The sequence below is a fragment of the Xenia sp. Carnegie-2017 genome, unplaced genomic scaffold (genome assembly GCF_021976095.1).
Source record: "Xenia sp. Carnegie-2017 unplaced genomic scaffold, XeniaSp_v1 HiC_scaffold_23, whole genome shotgun sequence".
NCBI classification, from domain to species: Eukaryota; Metazoa; Cnidaria; class Anthozoa; order Malacalcyonacea; family Xeniidae; genus Xenia; species Xenia sp. Carnegie-2017.
Window position 1 is genome coordinate 3,238,847 of NW_025813486.1, and position 22,024 is coordinate 3,260,870.

Consider the following 22,024-nt stretch of genomic DNA (forward strand, 5'->3'; position numbering starts at 1 on the left):
TCTTTAAACAATCTTGGTGCGGTGTTACATGAAACTGGAAACTACGACAAAGCTATAGAGTTTTACGAAAAAGCTCTGGAAATTCAAAAACAATCGTTAGGTCCAAATCATGTTGATGTCGCTGCGTCTTTAAACAATCTTGGTACGGTGTTTGATAAAACTGGAAACTACGACAAAGCTATAGAGTTTTACAAAAAAGCGCAGGAAATTCAGAAAAAACGTTAGGAACTAGTCAGGTTGATGTTGCTAAGTCTTTTAAACAATCTAGGTGTAATGTGTAATGAAACTGGGGAATATGATAAAGCTTTAGAGTTACAATTTGGTAGCTACGTGTTTTATACAAAATTGTGCGATCCAAATTATGTTAATGTATATCTTTGTCTATAAATAACAGTAAACATGCAGTAAAGCTTTGGTGACTAAAAATTACTATGTTCTAATCATATTATTTTCGCCGTGTCTTTGATATTATAATCTTTTATTGGTGTTTTGTAAAACTGCAGTATACGAAAAAAGCGATAGAATAAACTCTTTACGCTTCGGAATTTTTCAAATATCTTTAGATCAAATCACAGTGCCTATTTTTGATATATAGACTGAAGGAGCAAGGTCAACTCACCAAGTCAACTCCCCTCCCCTCCTCACAAGGTATTTTTGGTACTGAACAAAACAATTTCAGTATGCACTTTATGAGGTAAAATGAAGCTAAAGATGTAATAGTCCTTGTCTATATATTGTTTCAATGATATCTAGTCAATAAACTTACTCTACAGCCCAGGAATCATCCTAAGTAAAACTTAGAACTGCCCATGCCCTGAATCGGACATTCTCCTTTTGACTTTTCTAAAGTAATTTGTTTTTATGTTATAACCAAGTAGTAATTTTTATTGTATGATTCACAAAAATACTAAAGTATATTGGGATGACTGAATCTTATGACATAAATTTTGTTAAATAAATACTGTCCTGTTAGTTGTTCATATTCTTTGATACATTCAGTAATTTTTTACCCAGCTCCATAAGCCTATGACCATATTCCAGGTTCCTATAATTTCCAAGGGGTACCGTTTTCATACCATACATACCACCCCACCATGCTGCAGGCAATATTCCTGTACTGTCACTATCTCAACCATGAACCATAGAATAAGAACACAATTCAAACCAGGAATCTTTTGCCATCATCAAAGCATTGTAAGCAATCATTGGTGCATCATGACCACTGGATCCACCCCAACCTGCATAACTCACAGATTTATAAGAAGCATAACGTTCAGGTATGTTATATGTCACTATAAACTTTGGTTCACTGGTTCCATTGGTTATTTCTTGTAGTTCAAGATATGACTCCCAACTATTTTTAAAGTAGCCCCAAGATTTCTTGTTTTCTTCTACATCACGACCAACCTTCTCAATGTATTCCCAAACTTTGGGTAAAACATCTAAAAGTCCTGCTCCCCATTTTTTTGGAGGTATCTTCTGTATAGCATAGGCTGTAAATAAAGCTGCAGTAACAGCCCCTAGATAACCTATAATTAAAATTATTATCTTTAAAGATTGCTAATTTCAGGTCACTTACATTATGATGACCCTATTTACATAATAACGGCATTTTGATATGAATCATGGATTCAATGGCTGTAGTAGTGGTGATATAAAAGCAAAAACAGCAATGGCAATTTAAACAGCTTTTAGGAGACAGAAATTTGGAAATGTGGAGAAGCAATGAAAAGGATGGATCAAAGATATGGTGATTAAAAGTGAGCAATGTTAGAAGGATGAAGGCATTTGAAATGTGGCTCTGGAAAATGATGGATTGCATAGACTTATGCAAACCTAAGGTCAACCATCTTTTATTTCATTTATAAATTGATATTGGATAAAAGGATATGAAACATTCATGGTAATGGCTTGTTCAAGTAAGTAATTTAAGGAAGAGTTGAAGGTAAAACATCTAAGAAAAGAAAACGATTGAAAAGCTAAATTACTATAAAGGTGTGTCAAAATGAAAACAAATGCAGATAACAGGAAAACCTAGCAAACGTTATACTAAGCAACACTTCTCGATAGACAGAACACAAGACATTAGTGACTTGATAATTGATACATGATCTGAAATCATTGCTTTATTATGAAAGGTGAATACCTGTGGGGTGATTATGAGTCATCCTTCCACTTTCAACAGCAATTTCAATTAACATTTCAATTTGATCTTCACAAGGAAACATCAAACCTATACACATGGATCTCATAGCTGCACCACATCCGCCACCTCGTTCATTAAATGGTATAATGTAACCTTTTTCCTCAAGAGGTTGTAACATAAAACATGCCTTTGTTATGGTCTGACCAGGAGCTCTTTCCCACATATCCTCAGCACATGTCTTTTTGTACTTTGCAGCCATAATGCACAATAACCTTCCGTTGTTGCCCATTCAGAAACCAACGCTTCTGCTGTAGCAATGTGTAGTACAGTGTCGTCACTAACCCTCCATCCTTTAATGTCAATTTTATCAAGTCCTCCGAGTTTTTCTAGTTCTTCATGAATTTGAGTACAACTGTAACAGAATTCCCACAAACCATTCTTATAACCTAGAGCATCTCCCACTCCACTGAGAACCATAACTGCTTCGTATTTCTCGCATAATTCGACCGTATTTTCATAATCCATTTTCAACGTTTACTTCACTGTAGTTTAATGAATGCTTAACGTGGGTTTTTGAAACCCGGAAAACACCAGGCTTACCTCAACTTATAAAAAACAAAAATCTTTTCTTTGCTTTGTTTCAATGTTACAAACTATTCTGTTTAGATTTAGACGAGAGCGTTGGGAGACTGGGAGGGTTAATTTGAAATCCTTAATCTTTACCCGATTCCATGATCTTCAATCTGATTAACATGTTGCTTGTTGGAAAGATACCTTACGAGTTGAAAAAGCTTTTTAAGCGATAATATTGGAAAATATGGCGTTTGCATTGGTGAATTTTTACAACGAATACACATGGGATATCATTCCATATTCTAACATCATTTTTGAGGATGAAAATATGTCGAAAGACAAAGATGAACTTAAAGGATTCAAATTATTAGTCATGTGGGGCGATGGAAAAACAAAAGGAAACGGCAAGTCGAGGGAATTTTCTGCAGAGATAATAGAGGTTTCAGGTTAGTATTTTTAGTCAGTTGTAGAATTTTTTGTAAAGTTTCTAAAAGCTTGTATAATTCAGCCAAAAAGCTAATTGCTAGTGCATCAAGCTCTTTCTCTTTGTTATCATTTCTTTCATGAAATATCTTAGCTTTGCTATATATCTGTAAATTTCTGTGTGAAAATCTATTTGTTTATTTCTCTGTCTTGTTTGTAGAAATAGTCATAGTTGATATGAAGGTTGCTGTTATCAATTCAACTTACTGCTTTTTTAGGAGGGAAATACTTTCTGATAAAAAGCCTTTGCTCAAATGTTGTTCTTTCTTCTACATAGCAATAGTTCAATTACAATACTGACAATAAGGATGTGTCTATTTCCCAGATTTTAACTTGTTTGCTCTTAAATACATGTAGTAATACATTAGGCCAAACTTTGCATAAGGTTGTTTCCTTATAATTTCAGGCATGCTACTGCTTCCAATTGAAAATTATTATTTTTTAATAGTTGTTAAATAGTCATCCATTATTTTGTATAAACAGATAGTAAAGATTATTTGCTCAAGACAATGAGAAAAAAAGAAACTTTCTCTATAAATACTGGCAAAGGGTGTCACAAAGAATTCACAAAGCAAAGTTTACAATTGAAAGTGATAGTGAATCAGATGAAGTGGTGAGTTTCGAAATATTACATTGACCACATTTTGTTTATATGGTGTTTACTGCATGTTTCTCAATTATTGCTGCCATCATCTATAGTTAGCACTCATGTCACTAATGTGATGATGCATTCATGGAAATTTGTTAAGTACTCCATATGGTATTCATGATTCAAATGTTATTAGCTACTAATTCTATGTTGGTCTGCATTGCTGAACAAGGCTATGAGCCTAAGAATTTAAATGAGAAGTAGTAGCTAATAACAAACTTTTCAAACAACATGTATAAAATTTTGTATTGTTGTTCTTGTTACCAGCAGGAGCACAGTATTCCTAAAAAGCTAAAGGCATCCAGGGCAAAGAAAACAGAGGCTTGCTGCTCAGCCAGTCTTGCTTCACTTATAAAAGAGTGATTAACCAAGGTATGTACTATACACAATGATAACACTAATTATTCTTATCTCTAAATTATGCAATTTTATTATTAATGGGGAATGCTAGGGAATTAAGGTCATTTTTCAGAATAAAATTTGGATGTTGTTTGGTTAAATGCTAAAAAAGTTATTAATACTTTATGATATGTTCCCATTAGTCATAAAATGCTGTTAATTTGAAATTCATTTCTTGTTTGTAAGGGAAAATCTTTTAAAATACAAACATTGTACAGTGTAAGGCTTGTATAGGGCAATCATACAAAAGAATTTTCAATCAGTGTGGCTTATGAAATTAAAAAATTGAGATTTACATTATAATATATTGTACTTGTTGTTAGTAAAGTACACTTTAATAGTTTGTACTAAAAGGAAAATATTGTTAAATATTGCCTAAGTTCTTGTTGATTATTTAGGAGAGTCAGTCAGATGAAGGTAGTGCACTTTGCAATGATAAATGCAAGTATAAAAAAGAAGCCTTGGAACTCAAAGAGAGGGTAAAAATGCTGAAAATCAGATGAAAAGACTTAATGAGCAAATTGACAATGGCAATGGTAAGCTCGAGGAAAATTTACTTCATTTGTATTTTCAAATCAATGCTTTCTGCTTTTCAGTTTTGTCTTCCAAAATGGAGAAATTTGTAAATTGCTTGTTCTATTCAGTATATTTTGGATTTGAAATTTAGTATTTGGGTGAAAAGCAACAACTCAATATTACGTAGTGTCATCAACCTTTAGAAGGTTATGATATATCGTTTTAAATTTATAGATTTAGAACTTAATGTTTGTAAATGTAAATCGTCCAGGTTGGTATAGTCCTGAGAAGGACTGTTTTTGTTGTTGTTTTGACTGACGACGTTTCGACAACCTTAGCGGTAGTCATCTTCAGAGTCAAATGAGGAGTAAACGTCAGGTTAGCCGTATTTGTTATCTGGGTTATACGTCATTGTTCTGTGTGTACAGGAAATGTGAAATAGCGTATCAGAGAGACTTGTCAGAGACAACCAAAGACGAGATCAGAAGCAGGATAGCCTCCACTTTAAAATCGTCCTCTATACGTGACAACAACTTGACAAAGGACGAACAACAAGCACTCAAACGACTAAAACACGACAACAACATCGTCATTTTACCAGCAGACAAAGGACGCGTGACTGTGGTCATGAACAGGAATGATTACTTCAACAAAACGAGACCCAACACCATCACTAGTACGCAAACTAAACAGCAAGATCTTCTCGATGAGAAAATCTAACATTATATCTGAACGTATTTACTATCGACTTAGATGTTCAGTACCACGACCACCCAGACTATACGGACTACCAAAACTTCACAAACCACAAATACCCATGCGACCAATTGTATCATTCTGTGGTTCGCCCACTTACGAACTCTCAAAGTACTTGACTGACATACTGCAACCACTTACAAACAAATCCAAACACAAGCTGCAATCCACTGAAACTTTCATTAAAAAACTGAGCACTGTACAAATACCGGACAACTATATACTAGTGTCTTTTGATGTGAAATCACTGTTCACCAGTATTCCACTTAATCTGGCACTTACTTGTACAAAATTCCTCATTACAAACACCACGGACGTACTGCCATTACCGACAGAAGACATTATGGAGCTACTGGAGCTCTGCCTCACCTCCACTTACTTCCAGTACAAAGGTACACACTACAAACAATTACATGGAACAGCAATGGGCTCACCCGTTTCTGTTGTAGTTGCTGAAATTGTAATGCAATCTATAGAGGAACGGGCGCTCACGACTTACAAACATGCACTACCTTTTTGGTTTCGCTACGTAGATGACACAATCACAGCACTGCATGCAGACGAGATTGATGACTTTCTCACTCACATCAACAAACACAACAGCCAAATACAATTTACCAAAGATGTTGAAGAAAACGGAACTCTTCCTTTTCTCGACTGTTTGGTAAAACATGACAATCAAAACTACGAACAACAGTTTATCGCAAGCCAACACATAGGATTATGTGCTTTGTTATAATAGTTTCTTTGTAGAAACTATTATAACAAAATCCCTTTTCCATGAAGCCCACGGATGCTTTCGTTCATGATGAAAGAGTCATATTGTATAAGGAGGCTCGCGTTCATCACGAGAGAGCTATGAGAAAGTTACATTGTAAAAGGTAAAAAGTAAAAACGTATAAACATGCTTAGAGTTTGTTTATATTATAATTCAAAAAGGCAGAAATTGTTTGAACATTTAAAGTATCCTTGGACGTTCTAGTTTCTTTAATGAGAAGAATTCTTGTAAAGAAAAAGACAAATTTTGAAAACAAAAAAATCCCGTTTTCGGTCCGTGCCTCCCGATACCCGTGATAGTTGAGCACTAGAGCGTCGCATGTTAACTAAGAGAACCACATAATCCTTGTTTGTTTGCCATGAAGCATATGGATGGTTTGCTCGTGATACATGAGAAACAGTAAATGGGAGAGTTAAATCAGAAAGATATAAAGCGATAAAAATGGTATAAAACATTTTTAAGGTTGTCTTTAATTATAATTGTCACATAAAGACAGGGTCATATGAAGTTAATTGAAACATTGCTTGTTTTTTTTATAAGAGGAAAACAAAAAGACAAAATTCGAAAGCAAAAAAACCCGTTTTCGGTCCATGCTTCTCGATACCTCCTTAAGCTGAAGTCATTAGAACGCCGCATGTTAACGTTTCGGTAGGAGATTTCGGCCCCTCCACGCTATCCTACTTGGGAGATGCCAATAGCAAGCTTCCGCCCATCAGACCCTGAGATCACCTGCGATAGGCTTTGCTCAAGATACGCAGGGAGAGTGCGGTCGCCACCGATGTGTGGGTCCCTAAGCCACTGCATACTATATCGCTCCCAGCTTCCACTGCTAGTTGATATCTACATATAAAGTTTTAGCTTTATATATGTATAGCAAAATTTTAAGGCGTACGAAAGTTGTGGGATGATTGTTATCGTTACTGCGCATGCGCAGATGATTTCTTCGATAATTTGCGACTAAGTGAGTTAATTGACACAAATGTAGTGCAAATACGTATAGTTGGTCGTTGTCATGACTATGAACAACTAGTTTAGTGGACTGCGCATGCTCGAGCGCATGCGCAAATGATTTCTCTATTAAATTGTTACTAAGAATGCTATTTAATTCAAAATTGGTGCTAGTAGATGCAGTTTGTCGTGGCCACGACCATGAACTTGTGTATCTCGTCAAGTTTATTGCGCATACTCAAGCAGACTGCGCATGCGCAGATGATTTTCGTTAAAACTTATGACTGAGCGAGCTGATTACTCCAAAATCGGTACTAGTTCATCCAGTTGGTCGTTACCATGAGCTTGGAGAGTTAGTGGTGTTGACAACACATTCTCAGATTCTCAATTAATTTGTGACAGAGCAAGCTCTGAAATTGGTGCTTGTAAATGCGCTGAGCAAGTTTTCAATCATATATTTTTGGAATGCTCTTTGTCTTCTTAATCTAGTTTTGACAAATGCATATGAAACTCATCAACACTTCGTTACGGCACTCGTAATATCCGTGACAACGTTAAAAATGTTTTTCATTTTTCTCTATAAATTTGTACCTGCGTATTGCATATCATATCCAAGCTTTCCTTTGATTTGACGGACAATGGTTTTTATTCACTCTTACACCTTCTGCCTTTAAAATTAGTCGATCTGTATTTCTAAAATAATTTTTATGAATGCCAGAAGAGAATCTTTTTATTTTATTGGTTCTCTTCTACAAATACATTACTATGTCCGACCACTTGATTGCACGAATTTTGTAATTTGATGACGTTTCTTTGACACGTGGGTTAACCATCGGAAAGATGGATTGCTTAAATGTACCCAGTTGTTTAGACTAGTGGGATACATAGTTATCCTGTAATGTATACTCTTGTGAAACACCAATGACCATACGTAGTGTGTCTTCTATAACCTCTATTCTTGTTCTCCACTTCATCATCTATCCATATTTGTTGCTTTTTAGGTCTCAACTCAACACAACCCTTGTTTGAAGTTCCTAAAACCTTGATCTACCCAAGAAAGATCTCTGGTGGTTACATGTTAGGTATGGCTAGTGGTTGGTTATCGTCATTTGAGCCTTGTGACACTAGTTCAGTTGACGTTAATCGTCGTGAAGACGTTGAGGAGGTTGCTAGTAAACGTCGCCTAAACACATTGTTCAAAAAGCAATTATTGTTTATCAATCTGAACATTCAAATGAAGAACATCAATTGGAGCATGAATGCAATTTGCCTTCTATTCAACCATACGTTAAGAAAAAAGGTCAAGCACTTTACATGCTTAAAGAGAGAGACGACGAAAGCAAATTGATGCCACATCTTGAAAAAATTCCTCAATTATTAAAGACCAACAAGACAAAAATCAACATGAATACTTTACAAGTTTTCCAATATTTTTTCGAAAGATTAAGACATTTTGGAAAATACGATCTTGCTTTTGAACTGTTGGATAAATTTAAATCCGAAGAATCTAGTTATGACAAATCTTGGTATTTTAATATTCTCGGTCTTTTATACTATGACACCGGGAAATATAGCAAAGCTAAAAATCATCATGAAAAAGCTCTGAAAATTCAAAAACAATCTTTAGATCCAAATCATGTTGTTATTGCTGGGTCTTTAAAAAATCTTGGTTTGGTGTTTTATGGAACTGGAAAATACAACAAAGCTCTAGAGGTTCACGAAAAAGCTCTGGAAATTCAAAAAAAGTCGTTAGGTCCAAATCACGTTGATGTCGCTGCGTCTTTAAACAGTCTTGGTATGGTGTTTGATAAAACTGGAAACTACGAAAAAGCCATAGAAGTTCACGAAAAAGCTCTGGAATTTCGAAAACAATCGTTAGGTCCAAATCATGTTGATGTCGCTAAGTGTTTATACAATCTTGCTGAGGTGTATACTCAAACTGAAAACTACGACAAAGCTGTAGAGTTTCATGAAAAAGCTCTTGAAATTAAAAAACTAGCGTTAGGTCCAAATCATGTTGATCTCACCTCGACTTTAAACAATCTTGGTTTGCTTTTTTCTGAAAATAGAAACTATGACAAAGCTATAGAGTTTTACGAAAAAGCTCTGGAAATAAAAAAACAATCGTTAGGTCCAAATCATGTTGATGTCGCTGAGTGTTTTGACAATCTTGCTGCGGTGTATTCTGAAACTGAAAACTACTTCAAAGCTATAGATTTTTACGAAAAAGCTCTGGAAATTCGAAAACAATCGTTAGGTCCAAATCATATTGATGTCGCTGCGTCTTTAAACAACTTTGGTTTGGTGTTATATGAAACTGGAAACTACGACAAAGCTATAGAGTTTTACGAAAAAGCTCTGGAAATTCAAAAACAATTGTTAGGTTCAAATCATGTTGGTGTCGCTGCGTCTTTACACAATCTTGCTTTGGTGTTTGATAAAACTGGAAACTACGACAACGCAATAGAATTTTACAAAAAAGCTAAGGAAATTCGCAAAAAAACGTTAGGAACTAGTCAGGTTGATGTCGCTAAATCTTTTAAAAAATCTAGGTGTGATGTATTATGAATATAACAAAGCTTTAGAGTTATACTTTAGTAGCTACGTGTTTCAAAGAAAATTGTGCCTTCCAAATTATGTTGAGCCTATTTTTAAGTCAACTCCCCTCTCCCTGAGAAGGAATTTTTGGTACTGAACAAAACGTTTGTAGTTTACATTTTGTGAGGTAAAATGAACCTAAAGATGTAATGGTCCTTTTCTATATATAGTTTCACTGATATCTAGTCAAAAAACTTGCTCTACATCCAGGAATCATCCTAACTAGAACTTATAACTGCCCTGAATCTGACATTTCCTTTAGACTTTATTTCTAAAGAAAATTGATTTTATGTTATAACCAAGTAGTAATTTTTGTTGTATGATTCACAAAAATATTAAAGTATATTGGGATGACAGAATTTTATGACATAAATTTTGTTGAATAAATACTGTCCTGTTAGTTTTTCATATTCTTTGATACATTCAGTAGTTTTTTACCAAGCTCCATAAGCCTATGACCATATTCTAAGTTCTTATAATTTCCAGGGGGTACACCTATCATACCAAACATACCACCCCACCATGCTGCAGCCAATATTCCTGTACTGTCACTATCTCCACCATGAAACATAGAACAAGAACACAATTGAAACCAGGAATCTTTAGCCATCATCAAAGCATCGTAAGCAATCATTGGTGCATCATGACCACTGGACCCACCCCAACCTGCATAACTCACAGATTTATAAAAAAGCATCACGTTCAGGTATGTTATACATCACTGGAAACTTTGGTTCACTGGTTCCATTTGTTAATCCCCGTAGTTCAAGATATGACTCCCAACTGTTTTTAAAGTAGCCCCAAGATTTCTTGTTTTCTTCTACATCACGACCAACCTTCTCAATGTATTCCCAAACTTTGGGTAAAACACCTAAAAGTCCTGCACCCCAACTTTTTGGAGGTATCTTCTGTATAGCATACGCTGTAAATAAAGCTGCAGTAACAGCCCCAAGATAACCTAAAGATAAAATCACTATCTTTAAAGATTGCTAATTTCAGGTCACTTTCATTATGATGACCCTAATTACATAATAGCGGCATTTTGACATGGATCATGGATTCAATGGCTGTAGTAGTGAAGATATAAAAGAAAAACAGAAATGGCAATTCATATAGCTTTTAGAGGACAGAAATTTGGAAATGTGGAAAAGCGATAAAAAGGATGGATCAAAGATATGGTGATTAAAAGTGAGCAATGTTAGAAGGATGGAGGCATTTGAGACGTGGTTCTGGAAAATGATGGATTGCATAGACTTATGCAAACCTAAGGTCAACATCTTTTATTTCATTGATAAATTGATATTAGACAAAAGGATATGAAACATTCATGGTAATGGCTTATTCAAGTAAGTAATCGAAGAAAGAGTTGAAGGTAAAACATCTAAGAAAAGCAAAAGGATTGAAAAGCTAAATTACTATAAGGTGTGTTAAAATGAAAAGAAATGCAGATAACAGGAAAACCTGGCAAACTGTATACAAAGCAACACTTGTTGATAGACAGAACACAAGACATTAGTGACTTGATAATTGATACATGATCTGAAATGATTGCTTTATTATGAAAGGTGAATACCTGTGGGGTGATTATGAGTCATCCTTCCACTTTCAACAGCAATTTCAATTAACATTTCAATTTGATCTTCACAAGGAAACATCAAACCTATACACATGGATCTCATAGCTGCACCACATCCTCCACCTCGTTCATTAAATGGTATAATGTAACCTTTTTCCTCAAGAGGTCGTAACATAAAACATGCCTTTGTTGTGGTCTGACCAGGAGCTCTTTCCCACATATCCTCAGCACATGTCTTCTTGTACTTTGTAGCCATAATGCTCAATAACTCTTCCGTTGTTGCCCATTCAGAAACCAACGCTTCTGCTGTAGCAATGTGTAGTACAGTGTCGTCACTAACCCTCCATCCTTTAATGTCAATTTTATCAAGTCCTCCGAGTTTTTCTAGTTCTTCATGAATTTGAGTACAACTGTAACAGAATTCCCACAAACCATTCTTATAACCTAGAGCATCCCCAACTCCACTGAGAACCATAACTGCTTCGTATTTCTCGCATAATTCGACCGTATTTTTATAAGCCATTTTTAATGCTTACTTCACTGTAGTTTAATGAATGCTTAACTTGGGTTTTTGAAACCCAGAAAACACCAGGCTTACCTCAACTTATAAAAACAAAAATCTTTTCTTTGCTTTGTTTCAATATTGTTTCAAACTATTCTGTTTAGATTTAGACGAGAGCGTTGGGAGACTGGGACTGTTATTTTGTAATCCTTAATCTTTACCCGATTCCATGATCTTCAATCTGATTAACATGTTGCTTGTTGCAAAGATACGTTAAGAGTTGAAAAAACTTTTTCAGCGATAATATTCGAAAATATGGCGTTTGCATTGGTGAATTTTTACAACGAAAATACATGGATATCATTCCATATTCTAACATCATTTTTTAGGATGAAAATATGTCGAAAGACAAAGATGAACTTAAAGGATTCAAAACGTTAGTCATGTGGGGCGATGGAAAAACAAAGGGAAACGGCAAGTCGAAGAAATTTCCTGCAGAGATAATAGAGGTTTCAGGTTAGTACTTTTAGTGTGTTGTAGAATTTTTTGTCAAGTTTCTAAAAGCTTGTATAATTCAGCCAAAAAGCTAATTGCTAGTGCATCTAGCTCTTTCTCTTTGTTATCATTTCTTCATGAAACATCTTTGCTTTGCTATATATCTGTAAATTTCTGTGTGAAAATCTATTTGTTTATTTCTCTGTCTTGTTTGTAGAAATAGTCATAGTTTATATGAAGGTTGCTGTTATCAATTCAACTTACTGCTTTTTTAGGAGGGAAATACTTTCTGATAAAAAGCCTTTACTCAAATGTTGTTCTTTCTTCTACATAGCAATAGTTCAGTTACAATACTGACAATAAGGATGTCTCTATTTCCCAGATTTTAACTTGTTTCCTCTTAAATACATGTAGTAATACATTAGGCCAAACTTTGCATAAGGTTGTTTCCTTATAATTTCAGGCATGCTACTGCTTCTAATTGAAAAATATTATTTTTTAATAGTTGTTAAATAGTCATCCATTATTTTGTTTAAGCAGATAGTAAAGATTATTTGCTCAAGACAATGAGAAAAGAAGAAACTTTCTCTATAAATACTGGCAAAGGGTGTCACAAAAGAATTCACAAAGCAAAGTTTACAATTGAAAGTGAGAGTGAATCAGATGATGTGGTGAGTTGCCCGAAATATTACATTGACCGCATTTTGTTTAAATGGTGTTTACTGCATGTTTCTCAATTATTGATGCCATCATCTGTAGTTAGCACTCATGTCACTAATGTGATGATGCATTCATGGAAATTTGTTAAGTACTCCATATGGTATTCATGATTCAAATGTTATTAGCTACTAATTCTATGTTCGAAGGTCTACATTGCTGAACAAGGCTATGAGCCTAAGAATTTAAATGAGAAGTAGTAGCTAATAACAAACTTTTCAAACAACATGTATAAAATTTTGTATTGTTGTTCTTGTTACCAGCAGGAGCACAGTATTCCTAAAAAGCTAAAGGCATCCAGGTGAAAGAAAACAGAGGCTTGCTGCTCAGCAAGCCTTGCTTCACTTATAAAAGAGTAATTAACCAAGGTATGTACTATACACAATGATAATAATTATTCTTATCTTTAAATTATGCAATTTTATTTTTAATGAGGAATGCTAGGGAATTAAGGTCATTTTTCAGAATAAAACTTGGATGTTGTTTGGTTAAATGCTAAAAAAGTTCATACTGTATGACATGTTCCCGTTAATCATAAAATGCTGTTAATTTGAAATTTATTTCTTGTTTCTAAGTGAAAAATCTTTTAAAATGCAAACATTGTACAGTGTAAGACTTGTATAGGGAAATCATACAAAAGAATTTTCAATCAGTGGGGCTTATGAAATTAAAAAATTGAGATTTATCATTATAATATAATGTACTTGTTGTTAGTAAAGTACACCTTAATAGTTGGTACTAAAAGGAAAATATTGTTAAATATTGCCTAAGTTCTTGTTGATTATTTAGGAGAGTCAGTCAGATGAAGGTAGTGCACTTTGCAATGATAAATGCAAGTATAAAAAAGAAGCCTTAGAACTCAAAGAGAGGGTAGAAATGCTGGAAAATCAGATCAAAAGACTAAATGAGCAAATTGACAATGGCAATGGTGAGCTTGAGGAAAATTTACTTCATTTGTATTTTCAAATCAATGCTTTCTCTGCTTTTCAGTTTTGTCTTCCAAAATGGAGAAATTTGTAAATTGCTTGTTCTATTCAGTATATTTTGGATTTGAAATTTAGTATTTGGGTGAAAAACAACAACTCAATATTACGTAGTGTCATCAACCTTTAGAAGCTTATGATATATCGTTTTAAATTTATAGATTTAGAACTTCATGTTTGTAAATGTAGATGGTCCAGGTTGGTATAGTCCGGAGAAGGACTGTTTTTGTTGTTGTTGACTGACGTTTCGACAACCTTAGCGGTTGTCATCTTCAGAGTCAAATGACGAGTAAACGTTAGGTTAGCCGTATTTGTTATCTGGTTCTTACGTCATTGTATTGTGTGTACAGGAAATGTGAAATAGCGTATCAAAGAGACTTGTCAGAGACAACCAAAGACGAGATCAGAAGCAGGATAGCCTCTACTTTACAATCGTCCTCTGTACGTGACAACAACTTGACAAAGAACGAACAACAAACACTCAAACGACTAAAACACGACAACAACATCGTCATTTTACCAGCAGACAAAGGACGTGTGACTGTGGTCATGGACAGGAATGATTACTTTAACAAAATGGGCACCCTTGTTAACGACAGACAAACGTACGAACAACTCAAATGAGACCCAACACCATCACTAGTACGCAAACTTAACAGCAAGATCTTCTCTATGAGAAAATCTAACATTATATCTGAACGTATTTACTATCGACTCAGATGTTCAGTACCACGACCACCCAGACTATACGGACTACCAAAACTTCACAAACCACAAATACCCATGCGACCAATTGTATCATTCTGTGGTTCGCCTACTTACGAACTCTCGAAGTACTTGACTGACATACTTCAACCACTTACAAACAAATCAAAACACAAGCTGCAATCCACTGAGACTTTCATTAAAAAACTGAGCACTATACAAATACCGGACAACTATATACTAGTGTCTTTTGATGTGAAATCACTGTTCACCAGTATTCCACTTAATCTGGCACTTACTTGTACAAAAATCTTCATTACAAACACCACGGACGTACTGCCATTAATGACAGAAGACATTATGGAGCTACTGGAGCTCTGCCTCACCTCGACTTACTTCCAGTACAAAGGTACACACTACAAAAAATTACATGGAACAGCAATGGGCTCACCCGTTTCTGTTGTAGTTGCTAAAATTGTAATGCAATCTATAGAGGAACGGGCGCTAACGACTTACAAACATGCACTATTACAAAATTTATTCCAGTACAAAGGTACACACTACAAACAATTACATGGAACAGCAATGGGCTCGCCCGTTTCTGTTGTAGTTGCTGAAATTGTAATGCAATCTATAGAGGAACGGGCGCTCACGACTTATAAACATGCACTACCTTTTTGGTTTCGCTACGTAGATGACACAATCACAGCACTAAATGCAGACTAGATTGATGACTTTTTCACACACATCAACAAACACAACAGCTACATACAATTTACCAAAGATGTCAGTAGTATAGTACATGGGGGTAGGGAATCAAAAAAAGTTTACTTTTTTTTATTCCATACGCCCCATGTACTATACTACATATAACCTTGGGTAAAAACTATCTTTATAACAGCGTAAAATAAGACCATGGTTTAAAAGGCGTCCCTCAGTAAAAGGTCATGTAAAAAAGCTGTGTAAAAAATAGTCATTGTTTCAAAGGGTAAAAATCTCGAGGTTACAATCTATCGTTTAAAACTATGGAATCTATATGTTTTTAAAAACTATCTTTAGAAATAAATGTTAAGAAAGCATTGTTTCGGAGGCGATCCGGCAGCACAGAGCACGAAGTGCTCGAGCAGGGGGATGGGATCGCCGAGAATTCTAAGCGACGGTGGGTAAAATTTTCACGAAGTGAAAATTCGGAGCGCCCCCTTACATTCGAAGAATATTCGAAGAATATTCGAGAATAACAGAGGCTTAAAAAATGCTCTTCAAAAATCAAGTGTTAACAAGACCCTGCCAGGACTATGTTAATTTAGCGAAGCTAAATCGCCACAGTGGGTAAAATATAGCTGGTTTTGTAGCGGCGCGCGTGTCTTAGTGCATGTTTTTAACAATGGTTGTTTAATGTAGATAGCACATTTCATCAGCGCATGTATAATAATACAATGTTTTACAAAACTATGGAATCTATATGTTTTTTTAATTTGTCTGTCAAGCGTGTGTCACATGTACATGTTTAACAATGTTTTATATAATTTTTGTTAAAAGTGTTTTTACTAATTGTTTCAGGATTTTGAATCTTTTTGTATATCGCTTTTGTATTAATTACTTATTACAAACAGTTATGTGATATGTAGTCAAACAGGATTATTCTTCATCTTAAGTTTTAGCTTGATAGTTATTTTTAATAAATTTTTTTAATTTTTCGATTTCATCATTTACAAATTTTTTAGTTGATAGAATATTATCTTCTATAGTAGCCCTAAAATTTTGTGAAAAACCATTAAATGACATAGATAATGTAGATTGATGTTGTGAATAAACTTGAATTTTGGCTAATCCATTAAATGCTGCCAGCCATTTTCTTTTCCATTCGTCATAACCTAGTGAAACTGAAGATTTTTTGGTTCAATAATAATAAAATATTTTTGAATCATCATCAACACAGTATACGTGATATAAATCTAGTAATGCATTAACTATCTTTTTTTCATTATCATTTGTTACTTTAATGATAAATTTTTTTTTAATCTTATCTGCCATCATATCTAATTTAATTGTTTTAGAGTTATCAGATGGATTTATTAATAAAAGTGTAAATTCAATAAATTTAACATTATTAAAATAAATTCTGATAATATCTTGTCGGTATTAAAATTTTTATAATTTAATTGATTGCTATGGTGTACTACTTTACCATTTACTCTGCTATCAATCTCATTCTTTGTATAATAGTTAGTTAAATTAGAAGTCAAAGCATACTTACCATCAGCTTGTGTTTTAGTATAATAGTTATTTAAATTAGAAGTCAAAGCATACTTACCATCAGCTTGTGTTTTAGTATAATAGTTAGTTAAATTAGAACTTAAAACATACTTATCAGCTTGTGTTTTAGTATAGTAGTCATTAAATTTATTATCAGCTTGTGTTTTAGTATAGTAGTCATTAAATTTATTATCAGCTTGTGTTTTAGTATAGTAGTCATTAAATTTACCATCTGTTTCAGTCTTTGTATAATATTTAGATAAATTAGAACTTAAAACATACTTACCATTTGTTTCATTCTTTGTATAATAGTTGGCTAATCTTGAGACAAAAACATATTTATTATCAGCTTGTGTTTTAGTATAGTAGTCATTAAATTTATTATTAACTTGAGTTTTAGTGTAGTAGTTATCTACAGGTCCTTGTATATTTATTAATATCTGTTTTATCATGCCCATAAAATAAGCTCATTTATATTATTCCTCAGATTTTATATCCGGTTTATTATTTTTATGTTCGTAAACATGTTTAACTATTGTTATACACCAGATAAAACTCCTAAAAAGGTAATAGGGTGATATTTTTCTACTAAACTGTACACATCTCGTTTTAAAAGGTCGTCTGATTTAAGCTGTTTTGTTAATTCTTTGGGATCTTCAATAGCATCAAACCCTTTTAATATATCTGAAAATTTTGATATAACTAAATCAGTTAAAACTCATTAGCTTTTTGTAATCGTTTTTCTCGTATTCAATGTATAATTTATCAATAATTTTTTGACTAGCTTTTTTAATGTAAGCAACTGACTTGTCTAAATCACCATCTTCAGCTAGTTTAAGTAGTTGATCTCTTTTATTAAAACCCTCTTGCGGTTTATCTTGTATATTATCATCACATACAGCATCTTTGATAGTATCATTTGCGGAATCAATCTCATTAATTATATCATCAATTGTTTCAGGCTCTTTACGCTTTGGCATATATATTAACACATGTTTTATTGCGGAATAACAATTTTCCATTGGTATGGATATATTAGTTGAATAAATAGATGAGCAAATTTATTATTTTTCAATTTTTTGGTTATTTCTTCTATATCATCTTTATTAACACCATAAAGATAATCATCAAATATTGTTTTCATATCATTTCGGTTTGTATTAAAAAATGTAACTAGATAACTTATATTTTCACGATATGGTTTGGCAATACTTGTCAATTGCTGTGTCACCACAATAGTAGAAAGCCCATAATGGCGAGCACTGAATGCTAAACGAACTAATTCAGATGTCCTATTTTTAACATCAAGCAACAAGCACATCATCAATATAATAAGACTATTTGTACCTTTATATACATCACTAACATATTTTAAAACAATATCTACCTGATCTTGGTCACATTCTACCTTAATTAAATCAGAATCATTTATATATTTCCATTCTTGATAGGTTTTATTATATGATAGCGTTGGGCATAATAAAATAATATAATCAAAATGTCTATTAAAGTTTTCTTCTAACATTCTTAAAAGAAAGAAGGTTTTACCACAATTGTCATACCTAAATAATCATATTAAAGGGTGTGTTCATTTATATATTACTGGTTATTCTAGTATTGAATACTTTGTAAATCATTATTAACAAATTGAACAAGAGCATCACTAATAACATAGATGTAACAGTTTAAATCTTTTGTATATGCTCTTTTTTTAATTTCAAGCAAAACGCCATTTTGAGTATTAATGATTTTTTTACCGTTACCAGCAATATTTTTTTCTTGAAAGGTGCGTAGATCGATAACTAATGCAAATTTATCCTTATAAAATTTTTCAATTGTCATGAAGCAATCTATCGGAATAGTTCTATCAAAAAATTTTCTTGCTTCTTCATAAAATTGTTTTTTATTCATACCTTGGGCGAAAATACAATTTGGCACACCCTCTATTGTCACGAAATTTTATCGATTAATGGAAATAGAAATTTTCACTATCACTAACTGAATCTTCTGTAAATAGTAGTACAATGCCTTTCATACTTTTACGAGGGACATTTACGTTTATATTCTGTAATGTACTTGACTTATCCCATTTTTCCTTTTTTAAGAGGGTTATATGTTCATAAAATAGGCTTCTTCCTATAGAATATAAATTTGTCACCTCATTTGCAATTTCTTGGTTTTCAATAGTTTCATATTCAAGTTGAATATTTTCTAATTCATAATCACCTATATTTTGACCACTTTGGGGGATAAGGACTTGATCACTTGGTGGTAATGTTATTATGTATTGAAAGTTATTATTCATATTGAAAGGGCAATACAGACCATGGTCTTTAAGAATATTATCAATATTAATTTTTTGTCTTATACCATAAATATCATACATTAATTTGTCTGCTAATTTTTCTGGACTTCCACTTGTTGCAGCAGTATCATCTTTCGAAATGAGTTTTCGTAAATTTTCGCTACAAATACCATATTCAATAAGGCCTTGTCGATCACTTTTAGGTAACCACAAGTCTTTGTATACACTTATAACATTATGTTCACTACAATCGTAAAGGGTTTCCCAGCCACTTTAATTTGTAGTCTATGTTGTAAAATCTGACTGAGATTATTTATAAAGTGACTTTTGTATTACTGATTTTAAGATCAAACGATAGATTAAGTGAACCAGGCACTAAGCAACTATTTGCTTTCAATTTCGGAATATTAATATAAACTTGTTCATTCGGTTTAAGACTATTAGGATTAAAGGTTATACTATAAAAGTACGGTTACCTTTAATTTTGTCATAGCAGTCTTTTATAACCAGGTAAAAGCTCTTCTTGTAATAATCTATTCATATATATTAAAACATATTTTATTTTCTTCTTTGTTTATACTGATCATATATTAACAAAGCAGCAGCAATAGCTAAAATCCATAGATTAGAAGCTAGCCATGGTAAACCTTTAGCTCCCCAAGATATAGCCTGAGCGATAATATTCAATAATGGTCCTAACACTGGCCATAATTTTTTACCTAGATTTGCTAAAGCCTTAGAAAATTTACTAGTAGCTTGAGCACCTTGTAGGATTGCTTTTCTTGCAGCAATGACAATGGTTGTAATTATCGAACCTATAGATATAGCTAAAGCTGATAATCCTGGGATATTTTCCTTAACCCATTCTTTAAACCGCTGTAACCTAGTAATGTCTTCTTCCTGTTTCTCTCGTACATCCTCTTTTTCTAATTGCTCTTCTTCTTCTTTAATTATAATTTCTAATTCTTCAGCTCTTTCATGCAAATTAGTTAATTCATCAATATTGTTGTCAATACCATTTTCATTTTCATTTTCTATTTCATCTATTCTAGCTTGAGTTTTGTTTAGCTCTTCAGCAAAGTGATTTATTTGTGCTTTTATGAATTGCGGTCTTGTTCTTTTATCAATAGTTCCAGATGGAGTCATCACACCTATATGTTCTCTAAGTTCTTGATTAGTTATTTGATTGAAATTTTCTGTATATTGATTATTTAAATCAACCATAGGCATACTCTTTTCAGTTTTTATAAATTCATCTTGCAAATTAATAATTCTTTTAATTTCGTTTTTAAATTGTTTAACAGCTTCTTCTGATTTTTTTGTTTTATTGTATTGTAGTACTCCATTACTATTACGTGTTAAAACAATTCTTTCAACACCTCGCTGATTTCTTGTATTTAATGGTTTGTAAGTAATATTATTTATATCAGTTTTACCTAAATTTAATCTAAAATTTAAACCTTCAGAAGCTGCCATACCTTTTAAATGATTAAATCTAAACACTTTTCTATAATTTTTTGTAATAAAAGATTCAACAGCAAAAGAAACTTCATTTTCAGGTCTATTAATATTTGTATAAACAGGAGTGGAATTAATAGGAACATCAGGAAGATTATTAGGTATTGTTATTGTTATACCATCCTTATCAGTAATAAATAATTTATCATCATTATCATTAATAAATGATGTTTCAGCAATATTTTCATTATCATCGTTATTATCTTCTTGCTTCTTATCTTCTAATTCAATATAATCAAAACCTCCTTCTGCCATTATATAGATTACTCTATATTTTGTATTTCACTTTCAGGAATCCAACTGTTATGTTTATTATCATAACCTAACCATTTAACTAAAACCATCTTTTTACCTTTAACCTTCTTACGTTTTAATATCTTTTCAACTCTATAAACATCATCTTTCTTATTAACAACTGATAGTTCCTCTTCATAAAATTTACCAATTATAGGCTCTCCTTCTAAATCTTCTATCTCATATAAATTCGGGTCTCCTCTAATAACTTTAGTCACTTTAAACAACTCTTCTGTAAAATTTGCTTCATAGCCTTTCGTAAATATAGATTTATACTTTGATATTCTAACCATATCACCAATTTTAATCTTAGGTAATGGTAAATAAGCAACTTCATGACCGTATAATGTATTCCATACTTCATCTTCATTATTTTATTAACATCTTTAGGCTTCATCAAGATTGTACTGTGTTTTGTATTGTTATAATTATATACTAAATCATCTAATATATCAATCCATTTATATGTTCCTTTACTAAAAATATTTCCACATAGCGTTCTGTTGAATCGTTCGACAATCGCAGCCTTTTATCATTTTTAGTAGAGAAGTACTTAATTCCATGTTTCTCTAATAATGATTTAACACCTACATTATAAAATTCTTTACCATCATCAAATTGAGCTAGTTTCGGGTAATCATTAAATCTATCTTTAAATTGACTTAATAGTTTTGCAACAGCTTTTGTCATATTATTTGTGTCTTTCCTATAAACAGGGATAGCAAATGCATATCTACTTAATATTTCAATAGCTGTTAATATCCAATAATAACCATTGTTTTTATACTTATAAGAACCCATATCAACTAAATCCATCTGTAGTTGTT

The 22,024-nt window shown here is 32.9% G+C and overlaps 1 protein-coding gene, 4 long non-coding RNA genes and 2 pseudogenes across 6 annotated transcripts in view; 5 read left to right on the forward strand and 2 right to left on the reverse strand.

Annotated features, from left to right (window-relative positions):
- LOC124448895 lies at positions 1 to 10,103 on the forward strand. Its single transcript, XR_006949316.1, has 2 exons — positions 1 to 694; positions 9,974 to 10,103. It is a non-coding gene; the product is annotated as an uncharacterized LOC124448895 (long non-coding RNA).
- LOC124448852 lies at positions 921 to 12,076 on the reverse strand (annotated as a pseudogene).
- Positions 3,357 to 4,695, forward strand: LOC124448871. Its single transcript, XR_006949289.1, has 3 exons — positions 3,357 to 3,815; positions 4,119 to 4,223; positions 4,649 to 4,695. It is a non-coding gene; the product is annotated as an uncharacterized LOC124448871 (long non-coding RNA).
- Positions 6,311 to 8,973, forward strand: LOC124448878. Its single transcript, XR_006949296.1, has 2 exons — positions 6,311 to 6,403; positions 8,250 to 8,973. It is a non-coding gene; the product is annotated as an uncharacterized LOC124448878 (long non-coding RNA).
- LOC124448851 lies at positions 10,166 to 12,077 on the reverse strand (annotated as a pseudogene).
- LOC124448886 lies at positions 10,469 to 10,930 on the forward strand. The gene is made up of 2 exons (XR_006949306.1): positions 10,469 to 10,552; positions 10,882 to 10,930. It is a non-coding gene; the product is annotated as an uncharacterized LOC124448886 (long non-coding RNA).
- The window catches only part of LOC124448857, a 22,523-nt gene continuing 12,528 nt past the window's right edge, over positions 12,030 to 22,024 (forward strand). The window contains exons 1-4 of one of the 2 annotated variants that reach the window (XR_006949280.1): positions 12,031 to 12,440; positions 12,960 to 13,090; positions 13,400 to 13,504; positions 13,926 to 14,064. Coding sequence is in view for 1 of the 2 variants with exons in the window: in XM_046999836.1 (XP_046855792.1) it covers positions 12,323 to 12,440; positions 12,960 to 13,090; positions 13,926 to 14,064 (388 nt within the window). In the remaining variant the exon portion in view is untranslated. Of the gene's footprint in view, positions 12,441 to 12,959; positions 13,091 to 13,399; positions 13,505 to 13,925; positions 14,065 to 22,024 lie in introns of both variants that reach the window. The other variant, XM_046999836.1, reaches the window with a different exon arrangement.